Source organism: Nanorana parkeri, unplaced genomic scaffold (assembly GCF_000935625.1).
Source record: "Nanorana parkeri isolate BGI_ZX_2015 unplaced genomic scaffold, ASM93562v1 scaffold1964, whole genome shotgun sequence".
Lineage (NCBI taxonomy): Eukaryota > Metazoa > Chordata > Amphibia > Anura > Dicroglossidae > Nanorana > Nanorana parkeri.
In genome coordinates, this window is record NW_017308232.1 from 115,958 (window position 1) to 141,194 (window position 25,237).

Genomic DNA, 25,237 nt, shown 5'->3' on the forward strand with positions numbered 1-25,237 from the left:
GGGACCCACCTTTTTATAGCAAGGGGACTAGCACACACAAAAGTGCCCATTATTGGCCCCAGGTTAAAAGGCCAGGGAGTGCATTGTAGCTAGTTGTTGTTTTTTTTTTGTTTAGGATGCACAGGTCAGGTTTTATTGCTGTCTGTGTCTTAGTTATGGAGATTCAACCTCTCTATTTGTGCTGGTGACCGTTATCACTGCAAATGAAAGAAAATCCCAAATTTTGGGTTGTCATCAGAAGAAGAATAGATGGGAAATCTTCCAATGGGGACACTAGTTCTGGTAACCCTGCTAACCACCAGGGATTTCCCTCTCTTTGCTGGTATTTCCTCTCACTTCCTGTTTTGGCTAAGTGACAGGAAATCTCCTCAATAGGACACAGATGGCAAAAAAAACCTGACAGGAGTTATAACTCTCCCTTAATCTATCCAAAACTAAAAATATGTTTTGGATTCTGTTCTACTTTAATTTGCAGTGTCCAGGAACTGTAAAGAGCCTGGGTTTGCCTTGAACCCATTTCAGTGCCAAACCCTAAGCTAATCCCTAATACCAATGCATAAATTAAGTGCAGGCTTACTTGACACTATACATTCCCATTTAACGGAACCGTAGCACCGCTCTCTGCTTGCTCACACATTGGATTGAAAGGGGATCCTGCCAGGAAACAGTCTAGGTATGTATCACCTAATTTAGTGAATGCTGCAAGCCTGCAACGTATACCTAACATGGTAGTAAAAAATGTATTATGTCAATAAACTATTAAAAAACTTTTTTTAAATTTTTTTTTAATATTATACAGTTTCAAACAACAATAAACAATGGCAGTGCAAATGGCCAAAGTAATTAGACAAATGCAACAATGAACCAAGAATTTATGCAGCATAATTAAAAGTTAAAGAAGAACTCCAGGGAAAAAAGGGCCCTTCTAACCCTATTGTACTGAAATTGTATTGTATTGTAAATTGTATTGTAACTGTACTGTAATTTTGTAAAGCGCTGCACAAACTGTAGACGCTATATAAATCCTGTATAATAATAAAAGTATTAACTCTTGCAGTGGGGTTACCCCGCACTGCAAGGGTTATGTGTTTGTTTTTGTCTAGGTGCTAAAACAAAAAGTTATACACACCAGATCATTCGAGCTGCCTCCCTGTTTCTGTGGTCACTGAAGTGTGTCTCATCCTCCACTGCACAGATGGACTGCTCTTTGGGGTCCTCATGTCTATACACAGTCTATGCACAGTGTATATATCCTATATTTCCTCATGTCTATACACAGTCTATTCAGAGTGTGTTGACACCAGAATCCTTAGACCGATGCAACAGAGGGGGTGAGACATTCTAGACCACTCAAGCCGAAGGGGGTGAGACGTTCTAGACACTGGTCTAAGAGCAAGTCAGCTCGGATGGTCTGGTGAGTATAACTTTTTTTTTAGTACTAGACACAAACCATCAATTAATCCTTGCAGTGCTAGGGTAGCACCAATGCAAGGGTTAATACATTTTCTTTCCTGGAGATCTTATTTAAAATATGTCTTGCGCACAAGTTACAAATTGCTTGTACAATGTCTTCTGAATCTACATAAGGTTTTTAAATTGAAGTGGACGAGTTAAAGCAACCCTGTTGCTGGAAAGAATTTAAAATAAAAAGTTCCTGAAAAAGAAAACTCTAACTTTATAGAATCTTCATTCGGTTGCAGAGCAAAAATGTCAGATGCCTGTGTACCCCATCGCGCTTTGTGATTCCTCCTGCTGGTCCCTACGTCACTACTGTGTCCAGTGCGACTAAAGCGTCACTTTATACAATCCATTTAATGTATATCCAGTCATGTAGACCCTTACTCTACATAGATGTTGGTAGATATAATCCTAATATATGTAGACAGAATGAGAGTAACTATACTGAAATGATCACAGATGGTTTGATGACAATGTTGAACATTGTATTTTCTTTAAATGTTTCTAGCTCTGCTGTATAGCATATGATGACACAAAATGAAAGTGTGTTTTCTTCATCTAGTAAGTAATCAGACAAGTTTGGAACCAGGCACTACCTTCAGAGTATTTTTGCCTTTAGTCATCGAGCAACCTTCACCTTGATCTAGGAAACTCCCATCTCTTGAGAAACACTGCAAACAGAGTGTTCTACACACTTTCTGTGTGGCTGTCTAAGAGTACAAGACACCGTGTTGTGACATCCAAAGGCCTGCTCATGTCACTGAATACTTCACCCTGGACAATCATAGAATTGATCTTATTCATGAGTTCTGGTAATAGATGAAGAGGTCACTCTATTATCTATTTTTCAGCTTCCTTTCAGGTAAGATCTTTAATACCCACTCTTGCAGTCGTGCACAAGGTAGTAAACAGGAAAAGAAATACCATTACTTAGAAGACAACCACAAGAGGAAATTACTGCTTCTGTAATCTGTAAATCTATATTGGAAAAAACAGTATTGCTTTATAGCAATATAGTGGTATATGTCTTTTATGAATGTTCATTTTAGGTTTACAATTATTTAATTATGGGCAATATTTCTCAATTTAAGCACTGCTCGAAATCATATAATTTTCAATATTATGTCTGAACTTTTATGGTTCATTATAAATTACTGCCTGAAAATATTACTGTATGAACTAAAGTTGGCTCATGATTTCACACAGTACATTAAAGCAAGATTATTATTATTGTTGTTGTTATTATTATTATTATTTTATTTGCAATAAGGTATTAGAAGAAAAATGTATTTAGACAATTGTATGGCATTTCAAATATTATATTTATTTTCGAGAAATAATACAAAGCAAAAGGCATTTGTCTGTAGAACTACATGTATAACTGCAATTTAATTTCCAGGACAGGTTCCAAGTAATAATGAGCTGTGTCTCGAAATTGCATTACCTAACATGTATTTTTTAGGCATTGCTCAACAATGAAAATCACTAAGAATGTTAAATGTAACAGCAGATATGGGTAAAGTTTGTAAAGCTGATAACACATATTTGAGGTCCACATGTTGTTTACCTTCATATCCTTGTTACTGAATATGGCTCAGCAGGTCATACCGTATTCTTGCAACAAACATGAAGTTTACTTTTTCTAACACTTGAAATTGTAACATCATTTAATGCAACTATTGCCATTCCTTAATAAAGAATAGCCAAACAAAGCTAGGCCTGTGAAACCTTGGGAAGATGTCCCACTACCGTCAATGTTGCTGTCACAACCTGCCTGGAAGGGTGCTGAACAGCAATAGCACTCATCCCTGCTTGATTCTGAGTACATCCCTATGAAGAATCTAGCAATAAGTTGACAACAGCAGTGGTACTAAAATAGAAAAAAAATGGTAACTGAAATTCCATGTAGATACTAATCAGTTAATCTTATATTTTTTGGGTCTCCAGGTGCAATTCATTTCCCTGGTGTGTCCACCCACTGTGGATATTATTGAGGTACCTCACATTCCCTGTTGGATCTTATTATTGTTATTTTAACCATTTCATCTTTTGCACCTCTATCATCTTAATGGACCAGAGCAAATTTGAAATTTGCCTATTTATTTGAAGATGACATTTTCATAACTTAAAACATTTTTGGAACACACAAGGCTTCCTTTGGATGAATATGTCTTACAAAAATATTTTATGCCAAAAAGCCAACGAGACGTAAAAAAACTAAACATGCTTTTTTCTCCACTTTGATCTCTGCTAGTTAAAATAAAGAAATAAATAAAATAAATGTATTCCATAATTTGTTCTATTCATAATGACACTAAAGTCATGATTCTGGTACAAAGTTAATTACATTTGAAGTAAAGGCTGTTTTTCGATAAAAAATATTAAAGATAAACAAAACAAACAAAGAAAGCTTAAACATTAATGCGTAAATATTTTATTTTATAAACAAATAGAAATAACATAACTGACAACATGCAGTTCAAACGTTCCTACTTTGATCTGCTATGAATAAAACAAAGGAAACACAAAGTAACAATAATGTTACACTGTATTTCTCTATTGAACTCCTGTTTAGCATTTATAAGCTCCATGTTCATATAGCTGCGGCTGCAACAGCTGCTATATTGGAGAGCAACTCCCCGCTGTCAATACTGCCACTGCGTACATCTTGTATACCTTGCTAAAGTTTTCTTTGGGTCATACATAGCATGCCTAAGGTACGCAGCCCAATAAATTATGGAGAACGTAAAGTAAAAATGAGATTTCATCACCAGGCTTCCTAATAACAATAACGAGAGGGTCAAAGCTAAAAACTCTAGTAGGATATCTTAACACTAAGAATCATAAAGATAGCCTAGGCATCTTGCCCAGTGTAAGTCTTCCCAGAATTAAAATATGTCATTTTTGGACAGACTGAACCTGTAGAAGGATTTAAATACAGTATTGGCAATGCAAATATATGAAATAATTTTTAATATAAACATTTTTTTCCCCAGTAAATCTCTGCCATAGCTGTCTAAACTTTACGCACCACAATGTGACCTTTAATGCAACAAATTTTGAATATGTGCTGCAATGGAACAAAGACCATCTTCCATCAGATGTATTGTTTAGTGTCGAGTACAAGAGGTAAGTTTGATCACGTACCTGAGTAGGTAATGCCTAACCTTGCATAGTATAAAAAGAAAAGAGCACTGCCTGTTCCCTGACAAGCACTAGATACTACTTTCACACACCCAAGTGAGCATGCTCCATCTGTCTATCTGCTCACTCCCAGATGCTCTTTGCAAAAGGGCTCATTCTTTTTCCTTTTAGCAGTGTTAAAAGCTTCCTGCACACAATCAGCTGTACATCTTCATGGCTCATGCACTAATCCTTTACCTGTGTTTGTTCTCTTTTGGTTCCATTTACTGCTCACAGCAAACAGTGAGCCCAAACACAGCTCAAGTGCAGAGCACACTGACAGATAGCACACTCTATCACAGCACACAGACAGGCTACACACACAGTCACAGCACATGGGCAGACAATACACTTACAGGGCTTTCCACAAAAGGGTGAAGAGTTTGGAGAAGGCAGGAGAAGTGAACAATCTAGGAGAAAATATCTGATTTGGAAAAATTCTTCAATTCAGCTCACTTTCCAGTTCAGCTATGTTGTCCTAGATTGTTCACTTCTCCTGCCGTCTCCAAACTCTTCACCCTTTTGTGAATAACCTTGTTAGTCAGCGTACACGGCCAGTGCTTTTAACATAGCATTGATTTGTTTCTTGCATGCAATGCACAGGCAGGACATTTCCCTGTTGTATGTCTGTATGTTGTAGGCAAGGTGGTAAGTAAATCTTTAGACTATTAAAGGTTTTAGGTGTCTCAGATTCTAAGATTGTAGGCCCAAAATCCCATCTTCTGCAATCACTGTGTAAATAACTTTTATTTATAAAGTGGACATATCATTAAAAAAACATTCCACATGTATCAATAGAAAACAGACTATAATTATTCATACTTTAAATAGAACAAATCTGGTCATGAGCTTTCTCTAGGTAAAGACTATGCAATGATGACATAAGCTGTAGCTACCAGAAGAATTGTGGGTGTTTCACATCCTTGGAGTCTGCAGATCACATGTCTGTAGTATGCAATCACATAACCCTTTCTGGTACACTGGCAGTCTGATAAGAGGATTAGCGTGGCAAAAACCAGAGAGCAGAGCCTGCATATTTGTTGAGCAAATATAGCCACTCTCATGTACATGTATACTTAAAAAGCCATACATAGAAACATGTTTTTTAAATCCAATAAATAAGTCTGGAAGATTTGACACACAGGTGTAGAGATAGTACACACTGGGCTCCAACAGAACTGCTTCTCCCATTTGGTATTTTGAGGCGTATGACCTAGGGGCCTTTTTACTTCCTTGCGACATAGGAGAGAATGTAAAATGTAGAAAAACAAGATTGTGAGACATAGATGCAATGCAACTTAAACATCAAAATTAATTACGAAATTCTTTGCTTTCAAAAACATGTACAAGAGATCAGTTTGATGTAACCAATCTTAAAAATAAGTGTATGTGTACATGACAGCAGCCATATTTCATCAAACCATACCCAGGTTCAGCTTCCAGTGGTTGTACTTTACTGCTCTTTCTCATAATTGAAGGATATAAACGGCCAACTTATTGAAAATAATGCTCTCACTGTGTGATCAATATCTTATTGCAATGATTGTTAAAAGAGAAACATACTAATTGTACTAAGCCACCTCCATTAGGTAATCTGCAAATTTCTATATTCAATACATCTGAATACAATAAAAAATATATGAGAGTAAGCTTGTAAAAATGTGAACGTAAAAGCAAAAATTATTTGAAGTAAATCTATCTTTGAGAGACATATGGGGGTTGCTATTGCTGGCTTCCTTCTGAAAATACTTCAGCAGTCCCTGAAGCGTCTATGTTAAAAGCAGTCAGGTGGTTCCATATGAGTCTTTTTTAACAGGCAGCTCCTCCCATCTCTCTGTATACAATGCAGAGGCTCACACCTCTTTATTACCACCAGTGCTTCATGTGTCTCTTTCAAATGCAGTGCCTCGTGCCTTTTGTACCTGCAGTACTTCACTTCACACAAATACACAGATCTTCATGTCAATCTTTGACAATCAGTGCCCCTTTTTTGTCTCCAACATGTATTTCCCCATACAAGTTTACTACATGAATAGCTTCATTTCTCTCTGATTTATGTATTTCCTCGTGACTCTTTGTTACGTTCATTGACTCATTCCTTAAAATGTACCAGTTCCCATCCTAGAAGGCTATTAAGCAGCTTGGTGGGTTAAGTGACATCTTGGAGGCAATGCTACCTGCGGATCAAGTTTGTTTTAATGTACTTGCAGGCTTATTTTATGAACAGTGCACATGGTGGCAAGAAAGTGGTAAGTTATAGCAACCAATCCAATTTTAGCTTAGTGAAGTCAACTAAAACATGATTTCTAGTTCTTAAGTATTGAAATTTGCACATCATCAACATCATTGCACTGCACTGTTTACTGCTGTAATTCCCTTCATCTACTCTTGAGTGTGAAATGGAAGTCTGGGAAGGATTTTATCACCATGCACCATTAATAGCCATTAAAAGAAAAGGAATACATTTACTAGTGTATAAAAAAGCCAAAGATGACTTGTTCTTCAGCTGCTGTAGCCAGGCTGTGCTTAGTAGATCAGTCACCAGACTATGATGAACTATTGCAAGTAGCTTTCAATCTGAGGCCAGCAGTGACTTGGTGAATGTATGATATACAGCCTGACTATAGATGGGGTTAGGGGCTATGGAGGAATTACTGCTTACTTACTAAGGAGAGATAACCAGTTATTTTATTCAGACAGTGGATGTCAAGATCCTAAACACACCAACACACTACAGGGTCCCATAGCTGCCTAACTTTCCCAACTACGTCCTACCTGATTATATTAGTCAGTCTTCACCATTGCAGCAAGTAAATGATGTTTGCAGGAAAACCCTGAACAGTAGTGGCGTAACTATAGCCATAGTCCAGGTGGCTGCTATGGGGCCTGGGTGTGGAAGGGGGCCCAATTAGGTTGTTGAGGCAAAATAAACATAGAACATGTGAAGATAAGTACTGTATCATTAAGGGCTGGAATGGTTTCAGTTGATGATAAAGCTAATCCCATATAAAGTCTACAGTGTAGAGGGATCTTGGCACCGATACTCACAGCTCAAAGAGAGGGCATCAGGGAGGTCCTCATAATAGCATTTTTTCTATGGGGCCCTATGATCTGTAGTTACGGCCCTGCCCAGCAGGCAATACTTACATTGGTGAGTGAGAAGGCTGCCTGATCTAAGCAAATCTAATAGAGCACAGTACACAATTGTGCATGCAGAAATAAGAAATAGGCAGGATACTGTGCTTAAAAGAACACTGTACTGACCACCTTACCTCATATATGTTTGAGCAATGCATCAGGCCCTTAAAAGAGAGGAGATGCAGTAAGCAGTTTTGGGCACATGCTTGCACATGGACCATATGGCAGCAGCAAAATCTAGTGCAGTGTTAGTCTCTCCACTGCTTATTCGCTGAACATGGAATGCAATTACGGCGCATACATGATATCATGGGCACCAAAAAAAAAACTTAACGCTTTCATTTTTCTTTTTTTCAAAAGATATGGCCAGATCAGGTGGTCAACATTTAATGAATGTCAGAATATACCTGAAACCTACTGTGATTTAACAAATGGAATCACTAGTGATTTAGAAGACTTCATGGAACATCAATACTTTGGGAGAGTCAGTGCATCAATAAGAAATTGTTCCTCTAACTGGGTTATGTCCAATAGGCTAAACCCACATGATGACAGTGAGTACTATTATTTTTCTATTTCTATTGTTTTCAAATATTTCTATTTATTTTCTCCTGATTCCCCTATTCATACTGCAACTGAACAGTTTATAAAAATAAATAGAATATTTATAAATGACATGATAATAACCTACAAATTTTGTTCTGTTCTACATATGAACAGAATGATTGTGATTGCAAGATTTGCAACTGCTGCCAAGTCACAGAGGCTTGTAGGGGCCCAGACTGCTACCACGTTTCAACTGAACTTGTAATTAAGATATCAGTGAATTGTCCTTGTGTATGTGGAGTAATCTGGTTATGCTATGAACAAGGATCCTCATGCTCTTCAAGTAATAAATTCAAGTGGCCCCCGACCAAACGTACCCTACACTCCCCACATGAATACTTATCAACATTCTGTGGCTGTGACCTGCCCCAATTTTTTTTATACTTTAGACAAGACCTTTTCTGTGCTGACTAGTCTGTTCAGTAGATCCCCATAGACTTCTATAGAGCCATCTCTTAAAGTGACATTAAAGGATACATTTTTTTCCCTCCCCCCATGTTAATGTCAGCAGTTACCTTAAATTATGTCTCTTAATCCGATCTTCCTCTTCTTTCCTGATGTTTTCATCTGTCCTTCCAGAGGTGTGGCGGCTCTCCAATCCAGCGCTGACTCCTCTCTGCTTGCAGGCACTTCTGATCCAGTGGTGTCTGCAGGCGGGTGCACGCGTCCATAGACTTACCTTGCGCCTCTGCTCGTCTCCCGGCCGAGAATCCGAACTGTGCATGCGCCCGCCCCAAGATTCTTTGCGGCCGCACAAGCAGTTCCGGATTCTCGTCTCGTGAGCGATAACGAGGTAAGTGTAAACCGCTGTTAAAGCGTTTTTGTTTTTTTAAAAACATTTTGCCTATATCTACTGCTTGCTAGCAGTAGATATAGGCAAAAAAAACAGAGGCTTTAGACTCCTTTAAGGCTGGAGAGGGACTCATAGAGGTGTATGCTGCAACCAAAGGATAAATGTAAGACTGCATCTGGGAAGGGGGGGAATGTCGGAGGGCAGGGGGGCAAAAAAGAAAAAAAATGCAATTTGTTTAAAAGTGCACATATTCTTTAAGTCACAGCTAGACACATCCCAGGATCAAAAGTAGCAATTGCATCCATGACATCGTAATACTACCTTTGTGTTGACAAAGGCTTTGTTCACTTTTCTATTCTGTTCACTAATCACACTTTCCCCAACTATAATTGCTCACTAATAAATTAAACATGTTTGATGAAATCAGAAATTGTTTAGGTGTGAATGGGGGCAAAAGCAAACATGTTTGTGCAAATATAGATTAATCCCCTCAAGTGCACAAGCAACCAGACTCACCTGCTATATTCACATTTCCTTAACTGGTTATGGAAAACAAATATTATTTTTATATAATAATGGAGGATACTGTATATCGCTTTATATTGGTAGGCCACTAATGCCTAGTACAAACTGATTATTTGCTATCATAAAGCACTACTAAAAATGCTTTGAAGATGTTCTCAAAATAGCACTGCAGAGTAAAAAAAATAAAAAATATATAACTATAAGATGCATAACTAATTAAAGAAATGTAGTCATATTCACACAAACCTTGAAAAAAGTAGGTTAATAAACACAACTGACATAGCTTGGAGGCAACCCAGAAGAGTTTCATCATGGTCACTTTTTACATATAGCTAATCTACAGCATGACCACTAATAAGATTTTTGTATGTATAAACATAGTACATAACATAGCTAGTCACTTACTGTTCTCTATTTTCTCTCTATAGCTTTCTTGATTTTGCCAAAAGTTAAATACAGTGGACATGTAAGTTCAGTTACAATCCATGTTGCAACTCCAACGTTGGCCTTGAGGAGTAAGAACAACAAATCAATGACTGTGGAAGACCTTTACAGAGATCAAAGTTTTGAATACCACCTAAGCATTTTTAATGCAGAGAAACATGACAAAGTAAGCTGTGAATGATTTACTAATAAGCATTATTTTCATATGTTTTGGCAACATGTGTTACATGGAATGCTTTCCAAAACTCTACCTATGGTTATTATTTCTAGCATACACAATGATACACTAAATAAACAATAAACTACAATAAAAAATAACAACAGTACCTATGATAAATTCTTACCGAAATAGGAACAAAGGAAACAGATAAGTGAGCAAAAGTGAACATCATAGTTGACCAAAGTCAGTCATGTTACTACTTTTACAAAGAGCAAAGACCAGCATAGGTTTGTGCACAAAGCATGGTAAAAAATATCACATCTACTAGGTCCTTGCTAGACAAGTCAGTGATGAGCTTCTTATCAGAGTCTACCTTCTATTCCAAGTCTATCTTGGACTGACATGCACCACCCTTACCCTCCCTGCTATGTTCTTAAGTAACCAGTGGGATAGAACAGTAACTTAAAATAGCTCAGCTGAGTTTGTATAACTATCAGATGTCATTGTTTTAAACCTATCTTGTTAATATCCAAGGAAATATCCTTTCTATGTTTTATATCCACTTTACAAAATATTTTATTCTATATGGTTATACAAAATACCGTAGAATAATTAAGCAAAATCTTAAACACAAGGATACAACCACTATTAACAGATTAGAACAATTTGATAGCTGTAATCATAGATTACATCACATCACTGACACTAAGATCAAAGCAGCAATTGTATACCTCTTTCTGTATGGTACAGTGTACATTGGTTATTTTCTTTCCATTTTTATGTGATCAATACCTGGTATGGAGCTGATCAGATATGGGAGATGTGGGACTATAAACACTGGGTTGTGAGAAATTTAGCAGGTTGAGATAGTTTGCAAAGGTGAAAATGTAGAAGAAAAGACAAGTAGACAAGTAGTTATAAGGAAGAAAGGGTAGAACTCAAGGTCAGGGCTTGAACATGAGTGCCTTCATGAGAGCCTGGTACATTCACTGAGGCAAATATAGACTTTGCTTGGGATATATATATATATATATATATTAATGTTAGAACCTATTTTGTTTTATTTTGTGGTATTTTGTTGGGTGGCATTAGCTTTTCATTAATCATATTCATATTACTCAATTGATCCTGTTTTCCACTTTAAAGAGGTGATTTCTATGGTTTGCCTGTCATCTACTTAGTGGTAGCAGAAATGAATGTCACATGTTTACCCATTCCCTTTGGTATATCATGGACCCTTCTTGTTTCTCAGGTGTCTTTGCAGTCGTTATGGGGAAATATAGTGTGGGTTTGTACCCATTTATAAATGAAAACAGTCAACAGAACAATTACACTAAAAGGACATTTGATGTTATGTTACTTGATCAACCTATCTTTCAGTAAACTTCTCTCCATTTTTTATGAAAATGTGTGATTCCATAATAAGTTGAGTGTGTTATTTTATTGTAGTGGCAAAAGCCTCAGAAAAACAATACGTTTGAAGTGTTCGGCTTAAGTCCCAACACCGAATACAATGGAAGCGTGTACATTATGATTGGAGATAAGCGGAAGAGTGACATTCAGGATTTTGTGTTGAAAACTCTTCCAGGTAATAAATCTGTATAACTATATTGATCAATAATGGAGTCACAAACTATAGATACCAAAGTCACATTTGGAACAAATAATGCCAACAATAACTCCTGTGTAACTTTTGAGAATCTGTCATGTTCAATATTTTGTCATTGGCTAATGCATCATGTATTCTGACAATAGCATAAAGGTTTTCTAAACCCCCTTTCTACTCAAGAGGCAGCTCTGGAGCAAATACTCTGTAAAGTATCCCCATGGGATTTATCACCCCCTACAACTACCCCTACTTTCTTTCCTGATTTATCCGTAAGCTGGCCATACACCTTACAATTATCTGCAGATTGTCTGTGGTCAGATGGAAAAGGTGCAACAGATTCCTCCATCTACACTTAACTGTGTGGATGGAGTAATCTCCACCTGGGCCAATCTGATGCACTTTTTCCATCTGACCACAGACAATCTGCAGATAATTGTAAGGTGTATGGGCACCTTTAGGCCTCTTTCACATGGGAGGACCAATCAGATCTGTCAGTTTTTCAGGCGAGTATAATTGGAAAACAATTTAACCCTTCGGGGCAGGTGGATGAAAATGGACATGTTTTCGTTTTTCATCAGATTACCTCAGAGTAAGTTTATTTCCAAAAAATATGGAGAAGGTTTATGTCGTTCTTTGTTTTTTTCTACCTAAACATGATGAATCAGAGTTAATTGGATGCAATCTGACACATGGTCGCTTACATCCAGCTGCCTATACACCTACAAAATAGCAACAAGTGACTGAATGGACATGAATGTCACAAGAGTGACACCCGTTCCATACTACTCCAATCAGCTGATGATTTATGTGAGAATCCCCTGCTGATTGGAATGGACAGTGCCCATGTGAAAGGGGCCCTAATGGTTAACTTCTATAAATGAAGTAGAATAATAAAGTTACATATTGGTGTCTGCTCTCTCTGCTGGTTTCTCTTGGGTTGTTGTCTTATAGGGTTGTACAATCCCATGTTTTAAAAACTGCAGGCAATATTCAATCTCAATCTAAAGCTGGCCATGCACTGTTAGAATTTGGTCCGATTTACAGGAAATTCTTCCGGGCAAAAAGTTTTGGCAGAACAGTGACTACAGCCAGTCAGCTGCAGCCACTGTTAAGAATACAATAGCCATAGTGGGAGATTTGTCCATCCACGTTGTTTAGTGTTTATGGAGGTATATGTTGTGGTTTTTTTGTTCACCTACACGTTGAATTAAAAAAAAAATTGTTAGTGTATGGCCAACTTTACACTAGTCTGCACTGTGTCTGTGCATTTGCCAAGTTGGCTAATAGAAGAGACTGCAAGCTCAGGCTGCTTTTTTTTCTATTTACAAGCAAGGCTGACACTGACATTTTACATTGTGACCTAAAACTGGAGTTGTGTCTGAAACTACTATTTACCACAATGCTCATTCATTTTTAAAACTGAAAATGACTCTGTCAGGCTACGTTTTGTTCTGCACTCGTCTGCAAAGCTAACACTTGTAAAACTGCTGACTATTTCCAATCTGAGAACATATGCCAGTGGCATTCAGTGTTATACTAAGCCATGCTGCCTGTGCAGTCAATTGCAAACAGATTACTAAGTTGGGCTGCCTTTTTGTGTACTCACTTACAAAGCTAACGTATATCTAAAGCCAAAAACATTTTCAGATTTGGATTGAGTGGAGAGGGATTAAAGCACCTGTCAGGTATTTAGCGCTTTGCCCCAATTAGGGAGATTTACCATCTCTTTTTGTCTACTTGACTGTGACCAATGTCACAGAGTGAAAGTGAGAAAAAAATCACAAATTGCAAAAACAGAACTAGAGGGGAAATCTTCCAATGTGCATTCTAGTTCTAGTGACAGCTGTTTAAGAGGGAATTTCCCTCACTATAGATTCCCTCTGACTTCCTGTTGTGGCTATGGGACAGGAAATGCAGGGAAATCTCACACCTAGTATGGTATCATGGTAGCTAATTTGTTCCCATAGGTTATTGGGCAGTTTATAGCATCCTTTTTATATTAGATTCCAAGGTAATATTATTATAAAGTAAAAGGTAAAAACATATGAAAAGCAGCTATGCTTATTTTATTTTTGAGTAGACTCCATTGTTCCTGGTATGGAAAATCCTACCTTGCAGCATTCAAAATGAGTTTGCTGTTCATATTACAATAACAGGTGAAGCTAAATGTATTGTGCAGTCCGTTGTCTCCTATGCTTCTATGACTCATGTTGTTTTTCGTTTACAGATCATTCTTTGGTCACATTGACAGTCAGTCTCATTGGCATTTTTGCTGTCGTGCTGGGTATAGCCATGATTTACATGAGCTGTAAATATGTCCGACGCCAAGCAAAAACACCAAGCTCTTTAGTAAGTATTTATTATACTACCCTGATATTTATTTAAAAACATATATATATATATTTAAACAAAACATTTCTGCATTTTACCTTTTGGTAAGTAATTTTGAAACTACCCTTATAAAACAGCTAATTAAAGAAGAGCTCATGACGAAGCCATTTATCTGTGTTTCCTGTTTGGGAAATGTCCTATTCATCAACAGAGCTGATTCAGACTTGCCTAACACTGAAAAGTGGGAATAGTGACATGAGTCTTTATTTCAAATGCTTCTATGGGTGTTTGATAGAGCAATGGCGTTTCTATAAACATTAGGAAAGGTTGTACTTTTGTTCTGAAATTGCATAGATGGTATGTTTAAATGTAATTATTTTCTCTAAGTATTCCACTTTTCTGATTAAAAATATAAATGCTTGTATTGGCAGTTATAAGGCGCAAGAAAATAAAAGTGTAACTAAAGGCCAAAAATCTTTTTTTTAGTTTTGGATAGTGTAGGGAAAGGTTAGATTCTCAGTTAGAGTTTTACTTCTGTTTCCACTGGGGAGATTTACCCTCTCTATTTGTCCTTGTAACCATTATGGGGCTAACTCTCATTTAGTCTGTCACATATGTACACTATTATCTCACATCTTTAGAGAAAATAGTGCCCTATGCACTACAAAATTCCACTGATGGTTAAAAAAAGTTCTGTTTGATAAATACATTGACTGCCATTGCTGACCTTCTTTTGAATGGCTGTCTTTCGCTCCTGATGTGAAGGGGGCTCCTGATGGACTTGATGTGAAATGGGGGATTCTGATGTGTAAGCCAAAGGTTAGTAATCTGAAGGGGGGACTTCAATGTGAAGGGGGGAAATACCACTTTTTTGCGTTTTTTTATAGGATCCTCCCTTAAAATCATATACATTTTAGACTGGCATGCCATATGATACACCTTTAAAGGGTACATTGACTGAAAAAAAGGTTGAGAAATGCCGGTCTAAATCCTTCCCAGTGTAAAAGAGAACCATGTAACTGAAATATCAAAGAATAATAAAACGTTTTCTTTATCATCAGTTTGTAATAGCATGTCATACTCACTAAACAACTGTGACTTGCAATAATCAATTCTCCTTCTTCTGCAGAACATTGACCCGTGCTGACAATATAATTGCAAATTCCTTTGCAGGTCAAATGTGTTCTTTGGGCGGGACACTAGTAGAACTGGTCTTTTTGCATTCAGAACACATTTAGCATACTCTACAGAGCTACATTTTTCTTTTTCATAGGAAGATCAGCTTTAAACTTCAAACTATAAAAAGGAAACTATATGAATAAAAAAACTGACATTTTGAAACACAATTGCTTCATGTAAAACATAATTAAAGCAATTCTTTTTTTTAATAATCCGTTAGCTAAAGATTTCTTATTCAGTTTTAATTTGACTTGTTTCTGGCCTTCATTTTCCTTCCCTGGTATTTTTGGGGGGTTTTAGAAAGTAAAACAGCTTATATCCTTTGTTCATATATTTATACTTCTGACAACTAAATAGAAATAACTCTTCTCGCAGTGTAGTTGTTCTATACAATGGTGAATGAAGTCACCTGTGCAAGAACAATGTTTGAGCCATCCATTCTACTTCTGCTCAAGTACAAACACTGTTTCACTGTCGATAGATAGATAGATAGATAGATAGATAGATAGATAGATAGATAGATAGATAGATAGATATGTAAGCTGGCAAAAAATGTGTTTCGTTTCTGGTCCTTTCGGATTTTGTTTTCTTTGGTTTTCTTGATATTCAGATCCACTCGTGATCCGAATATTGTTCGTTTTTTCCATTTCGGACATTCAGATGTGCTTTTTTTTAATAAAAAAACTAATTTAATTGTGTTTTTTAGGTCAGCAGGGAGCAGACCAGAAAGATAACTTTCTCTCAGGTCGGCTCCTCTGCAGGAGAAATATCCAATAGTCATCCTTCTATTGGCCATTTCAAATGGAAATAGCCAATAACAGGATGGCTATTGTTCTGCGCACTGCCTTTTGTCAATCAGCAGAGGAGCAGACCTGAGAGAGAAAGCGGTATTGTTTTTTTCATAAGTCGGCGGACGTCAGGATTCCAGGATTGGACGATTTACATCGCTGGATAATCGCTGGATAATTCTGGATTGACATCGAGGGACTTTTTGTTTTTTTTAATCTGGGTGCCCCTTTATCAAAGGAAGCACCCAGTTTCCTATAAGCCTCCCTGCCTACGGACACCCCACAACCACTGGGCCAGGGTTGTGGGGAAGAAGGCCTTGTCCTGATCAACATGGGGGGCAAGTGGCCTGGTATGGTGCGGGGGGGTACAGGCTCGCCCCCTCCTGCTCTGCCAGGCCACTGCTCGGATTAAGGTACTAGCAAGGGATTTTAGGGGGGGACTCTTAGGGGGCACTGAGCATGAGTACCCTCTTAAAATTCCGACAAGACCTAAAGGGCCTGGTATGGATTGGGAGGGGGGAGTGCATGCTGTTTTTTTAAATTATTTTAACCAATAACCACAATCTGAATGGCATTTGGACATTCGGGTGCATCCAAATTTTTGTTACAGCAAAATGTGGGTTCGTTTGCATTCGAAATTCGGATGCATCCAAATGTCCAAATGTAAGAACATTTTTCCAAATTTGCATTCGGCACAAAAACCTGAACTCTATCAATGGTTCATAATATCCAGCTGGGGTTAGACATCATTTTCCATTTCTTGGTGCTGGTCGGGCAAGAAGTGGCAGAAGTGTTCTATCCCTGAGATCACTAGGGTATTACCAACCATCAGAACAATTAGGAAACTATGAAGCATCCCTCCTCTTAAAGTGACCAGCTATGTAACAGTGGGATAAGGTCAAAGAACCTCCCAAACCACATGAAGTATCAACTGGGCCCCCAAGACCAGAGCTGCACAGTCTGCACAAATGCCCATAACTCCATATGGGAGTGTGTGTAAGTTCATATGCTCTTGTAAATACTCTATAACATTTGGGACAAGAGATCAAAAAGTATTTGGTTATGTAACACAAAACTAAAAGCATTGAAAGTATTTTAAAGGATTTATGACACATGATGTTAATGTGATTTTATTTATTTCCAATACAGGACTTTAAAAAAGTTACAAGGATCCAGATAATGACTGCAGTAAAAGAAAAACACAGTTCTTGTACTGTGGGATTTTTCCCATCAATGCTTCCTTCAATGAATAATCCAAGTCGGACACAATACTCGGATCAAAGTAGGAATGCTCAGCCAAAATCTTATGTCAGTCAGTCTCAGTCTCCTGTCTCAAACAAAGACTCTGCATTGCTATCACAGGTCTCCTATAATTTGCAGCAAAATAACAGAATGAATGACTCATCAGTCTTATATGGCTTGCTTGACAGTAATATAGAACATCAGAGCAATCATACCCCAAATATTTTAAACACGACTTCACAGTTGGAGATGCGGGCGACTGCTAATGGTCAACCTCTGGATAAGGACAGTGGGACTTTGAACTGGCTAGAAAATGATGGTTGCACTTTAATCTTAAGTGTTGTAGTCAGTGATGCATCTGAATTCTTAGGCCTGGAGGAACATAATGGAACACATTCACCAGTTTCACTGTCAGACATAATCTCTCCTGGACTTCCAAATGACCCAGTCGAAAATAATGTAGTGGAAAACAGTCTGCTAGAGCTTGACAGAAGCCAATATAGGTTGCAGTACCCTGTGGAAGATTCACAACTGTCATTTATCAATGGAACGTTTATCTCTGAACAACCATACAGGTTTCAACATTAACTTGATATATTATCCATGCAAATTACCTCCAAAAGACCATTGACTTCAGAAATCTTTAAAGACATTTAAATTACACATAAAATATGCAGCTTTTGTCAGACTCAGTGGGGGAAATTATGAAAATTGGAGCAGACAGACTCTGAAGCAGTTGCCTATGGCAACCTATCAGATTTTCTTTAAGTTTGTTCAGTTAAGCTTTGAAAATAAAAGATACAGTAGAAGCTGATTGGTTGTTATAGACAACTGCTCCAGATTTTGTCTGCTCCAGTTTTGATAAATTCCCCTCATTGTGTTTTATCAGACGTTTCAGTTGTAAGATCAATGGCAAAAATCAAATGTGTAGCACAAGAGCACTTTATTTTGCCCACTAAACACTAGCAATTTATTATTTATGTATGGCTTAAATGCACAAATGAATGTGCTAAAGCAGAATGGCAGTCAAATATAAACCTGGTCAATACAGACCTTTATTTAAAGCTGAGCTGCAGGCTAACAGATAGAGACATCAATGAAACATACATATGGAAGCTGCTGTCAAAGCATTTTCTCCATCTAATCCTTAGAGTCACACAGCCCTACCATACAGCACAACCAGCAGAAATAAAACTATTTAAAAATACTAAGTGCTTGCCTGCAAAGTAATATTGAATCAGACTGAGTTTTAAAACTAATGGAAAGGGAATACACAGATGGATGTTTCCCCAATCTAGATCATGGGCTGAATGCCAGCAGTTGATGAAACATTGGGGTCTATTCACGAAGCAGCCGAAGGATCTAGCCGTAGCTTTGGCCGATCCTTCGGCTAGCTTCGGCCCCAGGACCCCTTCGGTTCAGTAGAACCGAAGGGCTGCTGTACGGTCTATTCACTATAGCCCGTACAGCTCCCGAACATGGCCGAGTGACTTAGTCGAGCCGAACGCATATGCCTCGGCTCAGCTGAGCCGCGCTGAAAGCCGAAGCTGGCCGAGCGGACTTCTAGACCAGGTGAACCAACACCATGCAACATTCACAGGGTTATTCTCAACAGGGTGAAGAGTTTGGAGAAGGCAGGAGAAGTGAACAATCTAGGGGGCCTATTCACGAAGCTGCCGAAGGATCTAGCCGTAGCTTCGGCCGATCCTTCGGCTAGCTTCGGCCCCTATTCACTATAGCCCTACAGCTCCTGAACGTGGAGTGACAGCTGGACGGAGCCAGCATTGATCTTACGGCTGGCTCCGGCCACTTGCAGAGAGATCAGCGTCCCTGGTTAACAGCTAACCAGGGACACTGATCTCCAAACAGCCTAACTCTCCCTAGCGCTCCGGGAGTCTCCCGCTCCCGGCCGCCAAGGAGAGAAATATATATAAACACACACAACCCCTCTCCCCTGGAATTAGCATCTCCAGCATGCATAACAGGTACTTTGTTTCCAATTTTTATTAGATTCCTAAGTTGCAAGTGATGCAGTGTACTGTACATTCAGGTTGTAATTTTTGTAGCCGGCTTTATACATCACTACTGGAAACATATTGTTCAGAGGAAACAATGAACAAATACCTAACAGGGCATGTTATTTTTCTCCTGCTGCGTTCCTACTTTGTTTACATTGAGACCTGTGTATGAAAATTAATTGAAACTTATTTTTGCGAAAACATTTGTTTTAACTGCAACAGTAAACGATGTGCAAGTCATGCAGCATACCACGATGCACAGTAGCACATCCCATTTCAGGTCCAGCGTGGTGCGTTGGCAGCCAACTCAAATGAATTGGCTGTCTAAATGCAATGCACCTAAATATGTGACAGTAAAGCATGCATTAATGCAGGTGCATTACCACATCGCATCAGACCGCACAGGTGTAAAATGGCTTTTACTAATAATGCTGCCTCACTGCATTACAACAATAAAAAGGAAAGCTTTCTTAAATGGGCTTTAATGTAAATAATCTAATCAATGTGTTTTAATATATTAAAATCCCTATTTCTGTCTATAGTTTGTAATGGCATATGTTGAAAGGGCAGTCTTGTTTACAGGTTACTTATTTATGTTCTGCTGCTTTGCTGATTCTCTTATATTACTGTAATTCTACTATACATAGTTTTGTTCCATTCTCACCATGTAATATTGGCTACCTGGGCTTTGGGTCAGCAGTTTTTATTCAAGGGAAGTCAGAAGTACTTAAAATAATAAGGTGACTTGGTAATGCTGACAAGTGTCCACTGGTGTATACAAAGTATGAGTTCATTTAAACTGCTGCAATGATATAAAACAGCAGGGTATGTGTTCCAATATTGTTTACAATGGAATCATGGCAATAGGGTTCCTTCTGTTACTTCACAGAGATGTCTATAGCATGGGGTCTGTTTTAAAATTAAACAGGAAAAAAATTTTTTAAACTGGCCTATATTAAAGTGTTCTCTTCAGGTTTTTTGAGTTTAAAGTTTATTTCCACTTTTGCAGTTAAATTTGAGAAAATATGTTTGTTATGCCATCCAAAAATGTAATTCTTAACAATATATTTCTTAACGTTTAGATATTTCTTTGGTGAAGGCCTTTGTGCAGATTCCAGGCTACTCTGAGCAGTTTGAAAGTGAAAGTAGGACAAATTAAGGGACAGACTGAGCTTCCTCTCATTCACATACAATGCATCAAAGTCTTTAACCCTTTGTTAGGACGGACAATGTTCAAATCTAGTTTTTAACTGATAATAAAATATGCCAGCACAGTACAGACAGGGTTAATTAGAAATGGAACTTCCCTCTGCCCCCTCCTTAACATTACATGGGGGTCTGGGTAGGATTTCAGGCAAAAATAAAGCACTTAAAATTGTGAGCAGCAATTTTTAAATAATTTTTAAGTTATGCGATATGAATGAGAACATGTAAGAAATAGAAAGTAGGTGTTATCCAAATTGGGTCGCAAACGTGGAAATACACTTTAAAACAGTTTTACTGTATTGCATACATAAAATAAAGGGCAACAGAAGAACTGAAATACAGTACTTATCTGTCCTCTAGTGCAACCTATGTAATCAAAAGCTTAGGTGATCTCTGCTAAATGCAAGGATCACAGTTCGGACTGGCTGACCTTCCTCTTCAGCAAAGGTCACATGACCAATTGCCTAGGCTTTTAGTCTTATAACTGGCACTGAATTGAGCAATATTTACTAAAGTGACACTAAACACAGGAGTTTAATCTTAAAAATGCATTCAAGTACCTTAACTATTAACAAAAACGTATCTTATTAGTGTATCACTCGGCTGTAGATCCTCAAATCATCTCTGAATTGGTGCTGACACTGTCCTTCCTTCTGGAGGGTCCCTGTGTCCCTGTGTGTGTTGTAAAGTAGCCACCGCTCCAAGCTCCCCCCAATGATGGGCTAAAATTTCAGGTTTAGTTTACTAATTTGTACTTGAATGTATTTTTAAGATTTAACTTCTGAGTTTAGTGTTACTTAAGTATTTCTGGATTTTTATGACTTTTTTTATTAATACATCAAGACTGTAACTATACTGTAGCTTTATTAATACAACAAGACTGTAACTATACTGTAGCTTTGTGTTAACATTTGTTTAAACATTGAGTTCATTGTTTATAGATAATAAATGCACACAGACCTTATTGTACCCATTTTTTTTTTTATTTCTAGTACTATATTGTATATTGCTCTATACTGCATTCCTGTATAGAAATATGGACTACTGTTGATACATAAATAAACTACATATGTTTACATTGTATGCATCCTTTAAAACTCAGTTGCTTTATTTTCCTTGATACAATATAAATAGATAACATATTACCATGAACAAGATTTATATCTAAATAAAAACCTCTTGTTCAGTTTTGGATAGAATGAAGAAGGATTAGAAGCTCTGACAAATTATTATGGCTGTCTGTGATGCTGCTGGGCAGATCTGCCCTCACTTTTTATCCCTATGACACCAGGACAAGAAATTATAATAGGTGTCACTGATAAAGGTACACACAGCAAACCTCACAACGGTTCTTACCTCTCCCCACCCAATTAATAAAAGTGTTTTTGTTGCTGTATCTGTCTCCATTGACAATCATTTCCTGTCCCTCAATTTTCTATATCACCAGCACAGGAAATCAAGGGAAATCTCCACAATGGGGACACAGATAGCAATAGAAATCTAGGTATGCAAGAAGAAAAGTGCCAGACACCAGTTATGTAAAGTCCAGGTATAATATCATTTTGTTTAGGTATCAACATGAAAATGATTTCAGCATCATCTGTGAGTAGGTTGAAATCAGATAAGGTTTATTGACACACATGTGAGGGGGTTATCTTACAAGCAAAATGACCAACACTTCCCCTATATGTAACCATATAGGTTAATGCAAAGCAAGATTACAATCAAACTTTAACACCTTAGTTGATGGCAACTGGTTACACATGTTTGTACAAAATAACAAGCCTTGCTTTTCTAGAAGACACAGAATGGACATTGGATCTAAAATGGCTGATGCTGTTACAAAATGGGTGATACGGTGATCAGCAATGATCATCTGCCTTTTTCCTACGCAATTTATAGTCTTGAATTATTCAAAGGCAACAAGTTTTGGGGGCTTAAAGGGGCTGTTAACCAGAGCCTGGAGTGATATTTTTGGTACAGTGTCTTAATAATCTTTAGGAAGTTTTCTTATTCCACAGGTCCACTATATATCTTTTACAGCAATACCAAGCCCTGATCTAGGGGACACTTTGTGAACCTAAAACATGTTGGCTCTATTTACAATTTAGGACTCCGAATAAAATGATATCTGCACTGTACATGACTGCTGTTACTAGCCAAACCCCGGGTCTACTTGGAGAGCTGCCCAGGGGAGACTATGCAATATACACTGAAGGACACTTAACCAGGATTATCAAATAAAATACATAATCCAGTGCCACACCCTCTCCTTCATTCTAGCAACAAAAACCTAACACGATTCTAAGCCTTCCCCACACAAAAACACTGGGGAATGCCTCACCCCGAGCAAGAGGTACCACACGTCACTGGAAATGAGCCACCCTAAAACAGGATATCAGGGCCAGTGCTCGGGGGACCAGCTGATTCTGTAGGACACAAACTTTTAAAAGAGAACTATGGCCAAACCTTTTTTGGCCATAGTTCTCTTTAGGGTCACAGGAAGATATTTACTAATGTCCTCCTGTTGCAATAGCCCACTATATGCTGACAGCGCAGAGCCGCGCTGCAGCCTGGTGTCACGCCTGTTACGGACTGGGGATATGTGGATCGCAGCTGCGGAGGCTTCTCAGGTATGGAACCCTGGTTTCACTCTCAACTTAACGGAGAGTTAGGGTTCTTAGCATCACAGCCTCAAATTAATAATAAAATGGATTGGCGAGGGTTATTCCTAAAGTAAGCTAATCAACAAGCTGCGGAGTACATTTAGTGAGTAAGGAATTAGCAGGGCATAGAAGACAAGACACTGTTATTTGGCAATGATACAGTTACCCAGTAGTAGTTAAGCTTCGAAATTTGTATTTCAAGAATATACAGTCCAGAGTGTGCAACTGCACTGAGATAATTGCGATTAGGTGATTGCCAATGGAGGTAGCTGGGGGTCCTTTGTGGTGTCCATGCCTCTCTAGATTCAGAGCTAGCTGCGCCCGCCCCCTCCTCTGTCTGTTCCTTCAGTCAGCGCTGGGGAGGGGGGAATCCCTGCGGGGAGCAGTGACTGCCAGTCACTGCTCTCTCCATGGAGAAGATTGTGACAAAGCAATCAGAGGTATGTGATAGCTCAATTCTTGATCATTAGAGCAGATGTGTAACAGCTTCAGTGTATTTCACTCATCCCATACAGGTGAAACTCGAATAATTAGAATATCGTGCAAAAGTAATTGCAGTAAGTGCTGCAAAAGGGGCCCAAACCAAGTACTGAGTACATATGCATGCTTGTACTTTTCAGAGGTCCGATATGGTTCTATGTACAATCCTTGTTTTATTGATTGCATGTAATAATCTACTTTTTTGAGGTTGTGGATTTGGGGTTCTTGGGGTTTTTTATGAGCTGTAAGCCATAATCATCACAATTATGACAAATCATGGCTTGAATTATCTTGCTTTGCATGTAATGAGTCTATCTCATATATTAGTTTCACCTTTTAAGTTGCATTAGTGAAATAAATGAACTTTGCACGATATTCTAATTATTCGAGTTTCACCTGTAGTTCTCCTTTAAACATGAAGGAGCAGCATCCATTGTAAGTGATTTAATCAGCATCTGAAAAAGCTTAAAATCCTTTTGACTTCAATATCACTTTAAGATCAGTATTTTAAAATGTAGAGAGGATAGAATGAAAACTACACAGCTTCTTGTGAACTTCAGACTCAGTGACACCGACACTGCAGTCTCTATCATAACACATGGAAAACTTGTCTCTGGTTGGTTTGTTTGAACTGTCCTCCTCTAAAGGACAGTTCTTTATCAGAGTACATAGACTGACCTGGCAGGGGTTAATTAGCTGACACACAGCAACTTGCACTATGCTGGTATTCTGCGATAATCTCTTGCACCTGCTCCTCTGCAATAATTCTCTGAAACTCTAGCATGTGCTTGCTGTCTGCAGTCTGATTTGGTGACATCCTCCATCCTCTACTATGCTACTAGTGTTTATGGCTTCTAAACAAACTTTCCCCAGCCTCTGCTATAAGTAACAGGAAAATGTGACTGTGAAGTCAAAACATTAAAGTCTATGTATAACCAAAATTTTTTGGGGGGTTTTGGTTTGAATGGTGAAGAGTTAGAACCTCTGTTAAGTTTGTATTTCTGTCTGTGCGCTTGTTGAGTAGAGTCACCATCTCTGTTGGTTGTTGGTCCTGGTTACCATTTATTATGAAGACAGCAAGTGGGAGGAAATCTAAAATTTGACATTTGTCACAAGAAAAAGAAGTGAGGAGAAATCTTCCACCTGTTCTTGTGACAACTGCCTAAAGTTGGCTATAGACTATGTGAATTTCATAGTCCCCCGCTCAACCCAGTAGGGTTGTAGGGATGCCCCTGCTCCTAAGTGTTAATGGGGGAATCTGCTCTAACTTTTTTGTTCAGCCCGGAGGGTTTTAGTCCTTCCTTACCCTATCCAAAACAATAACAATTACTATGCACACACTACTGTATAAAACCTTTACTTTTAATGTTATTTCAGTTTTAGCTAAATGCTGGAAAGGTAAAGGAGAACT

The 25,237-nt window shown here is 38.2% G+C and overlaps 1 protein-coding gene across 1 annotated transcript; it reads left to right on the forward strand.

Moving 5' to 3' along the window:
• The first annotated feature begins 2,177 nt into the window (after positions 1 to 2,177).
• LOC108800220 (interleukin-22 receptor subunit alpha-1-like) lies at positions 2,178 to 18,044 on the forward strand. The gene is made up of 7 exons (XM_018572186.1): positions 2,178 to 2,320; positions 4,455 to 4,587; positions 8,140 to 8,333; positions 10,132 to 10,313; positions 11,757 to 11,895; positions 14,144 to 14,265; positions 17,364 to 18,044. The coding sequence occupies exons 1-7, from the start codon at positions 2,278 to 2,280 to the stop codon at positions 18,042 to 18,044; spliced, it is 1,494 nt and encodes a 497-aa protein (XP_018427688.1). The 5' UTR covers positions 2,178 to 2,277.
• Positions 18,045 to 25,237: the final 7,193 nt, after the last annotated feature.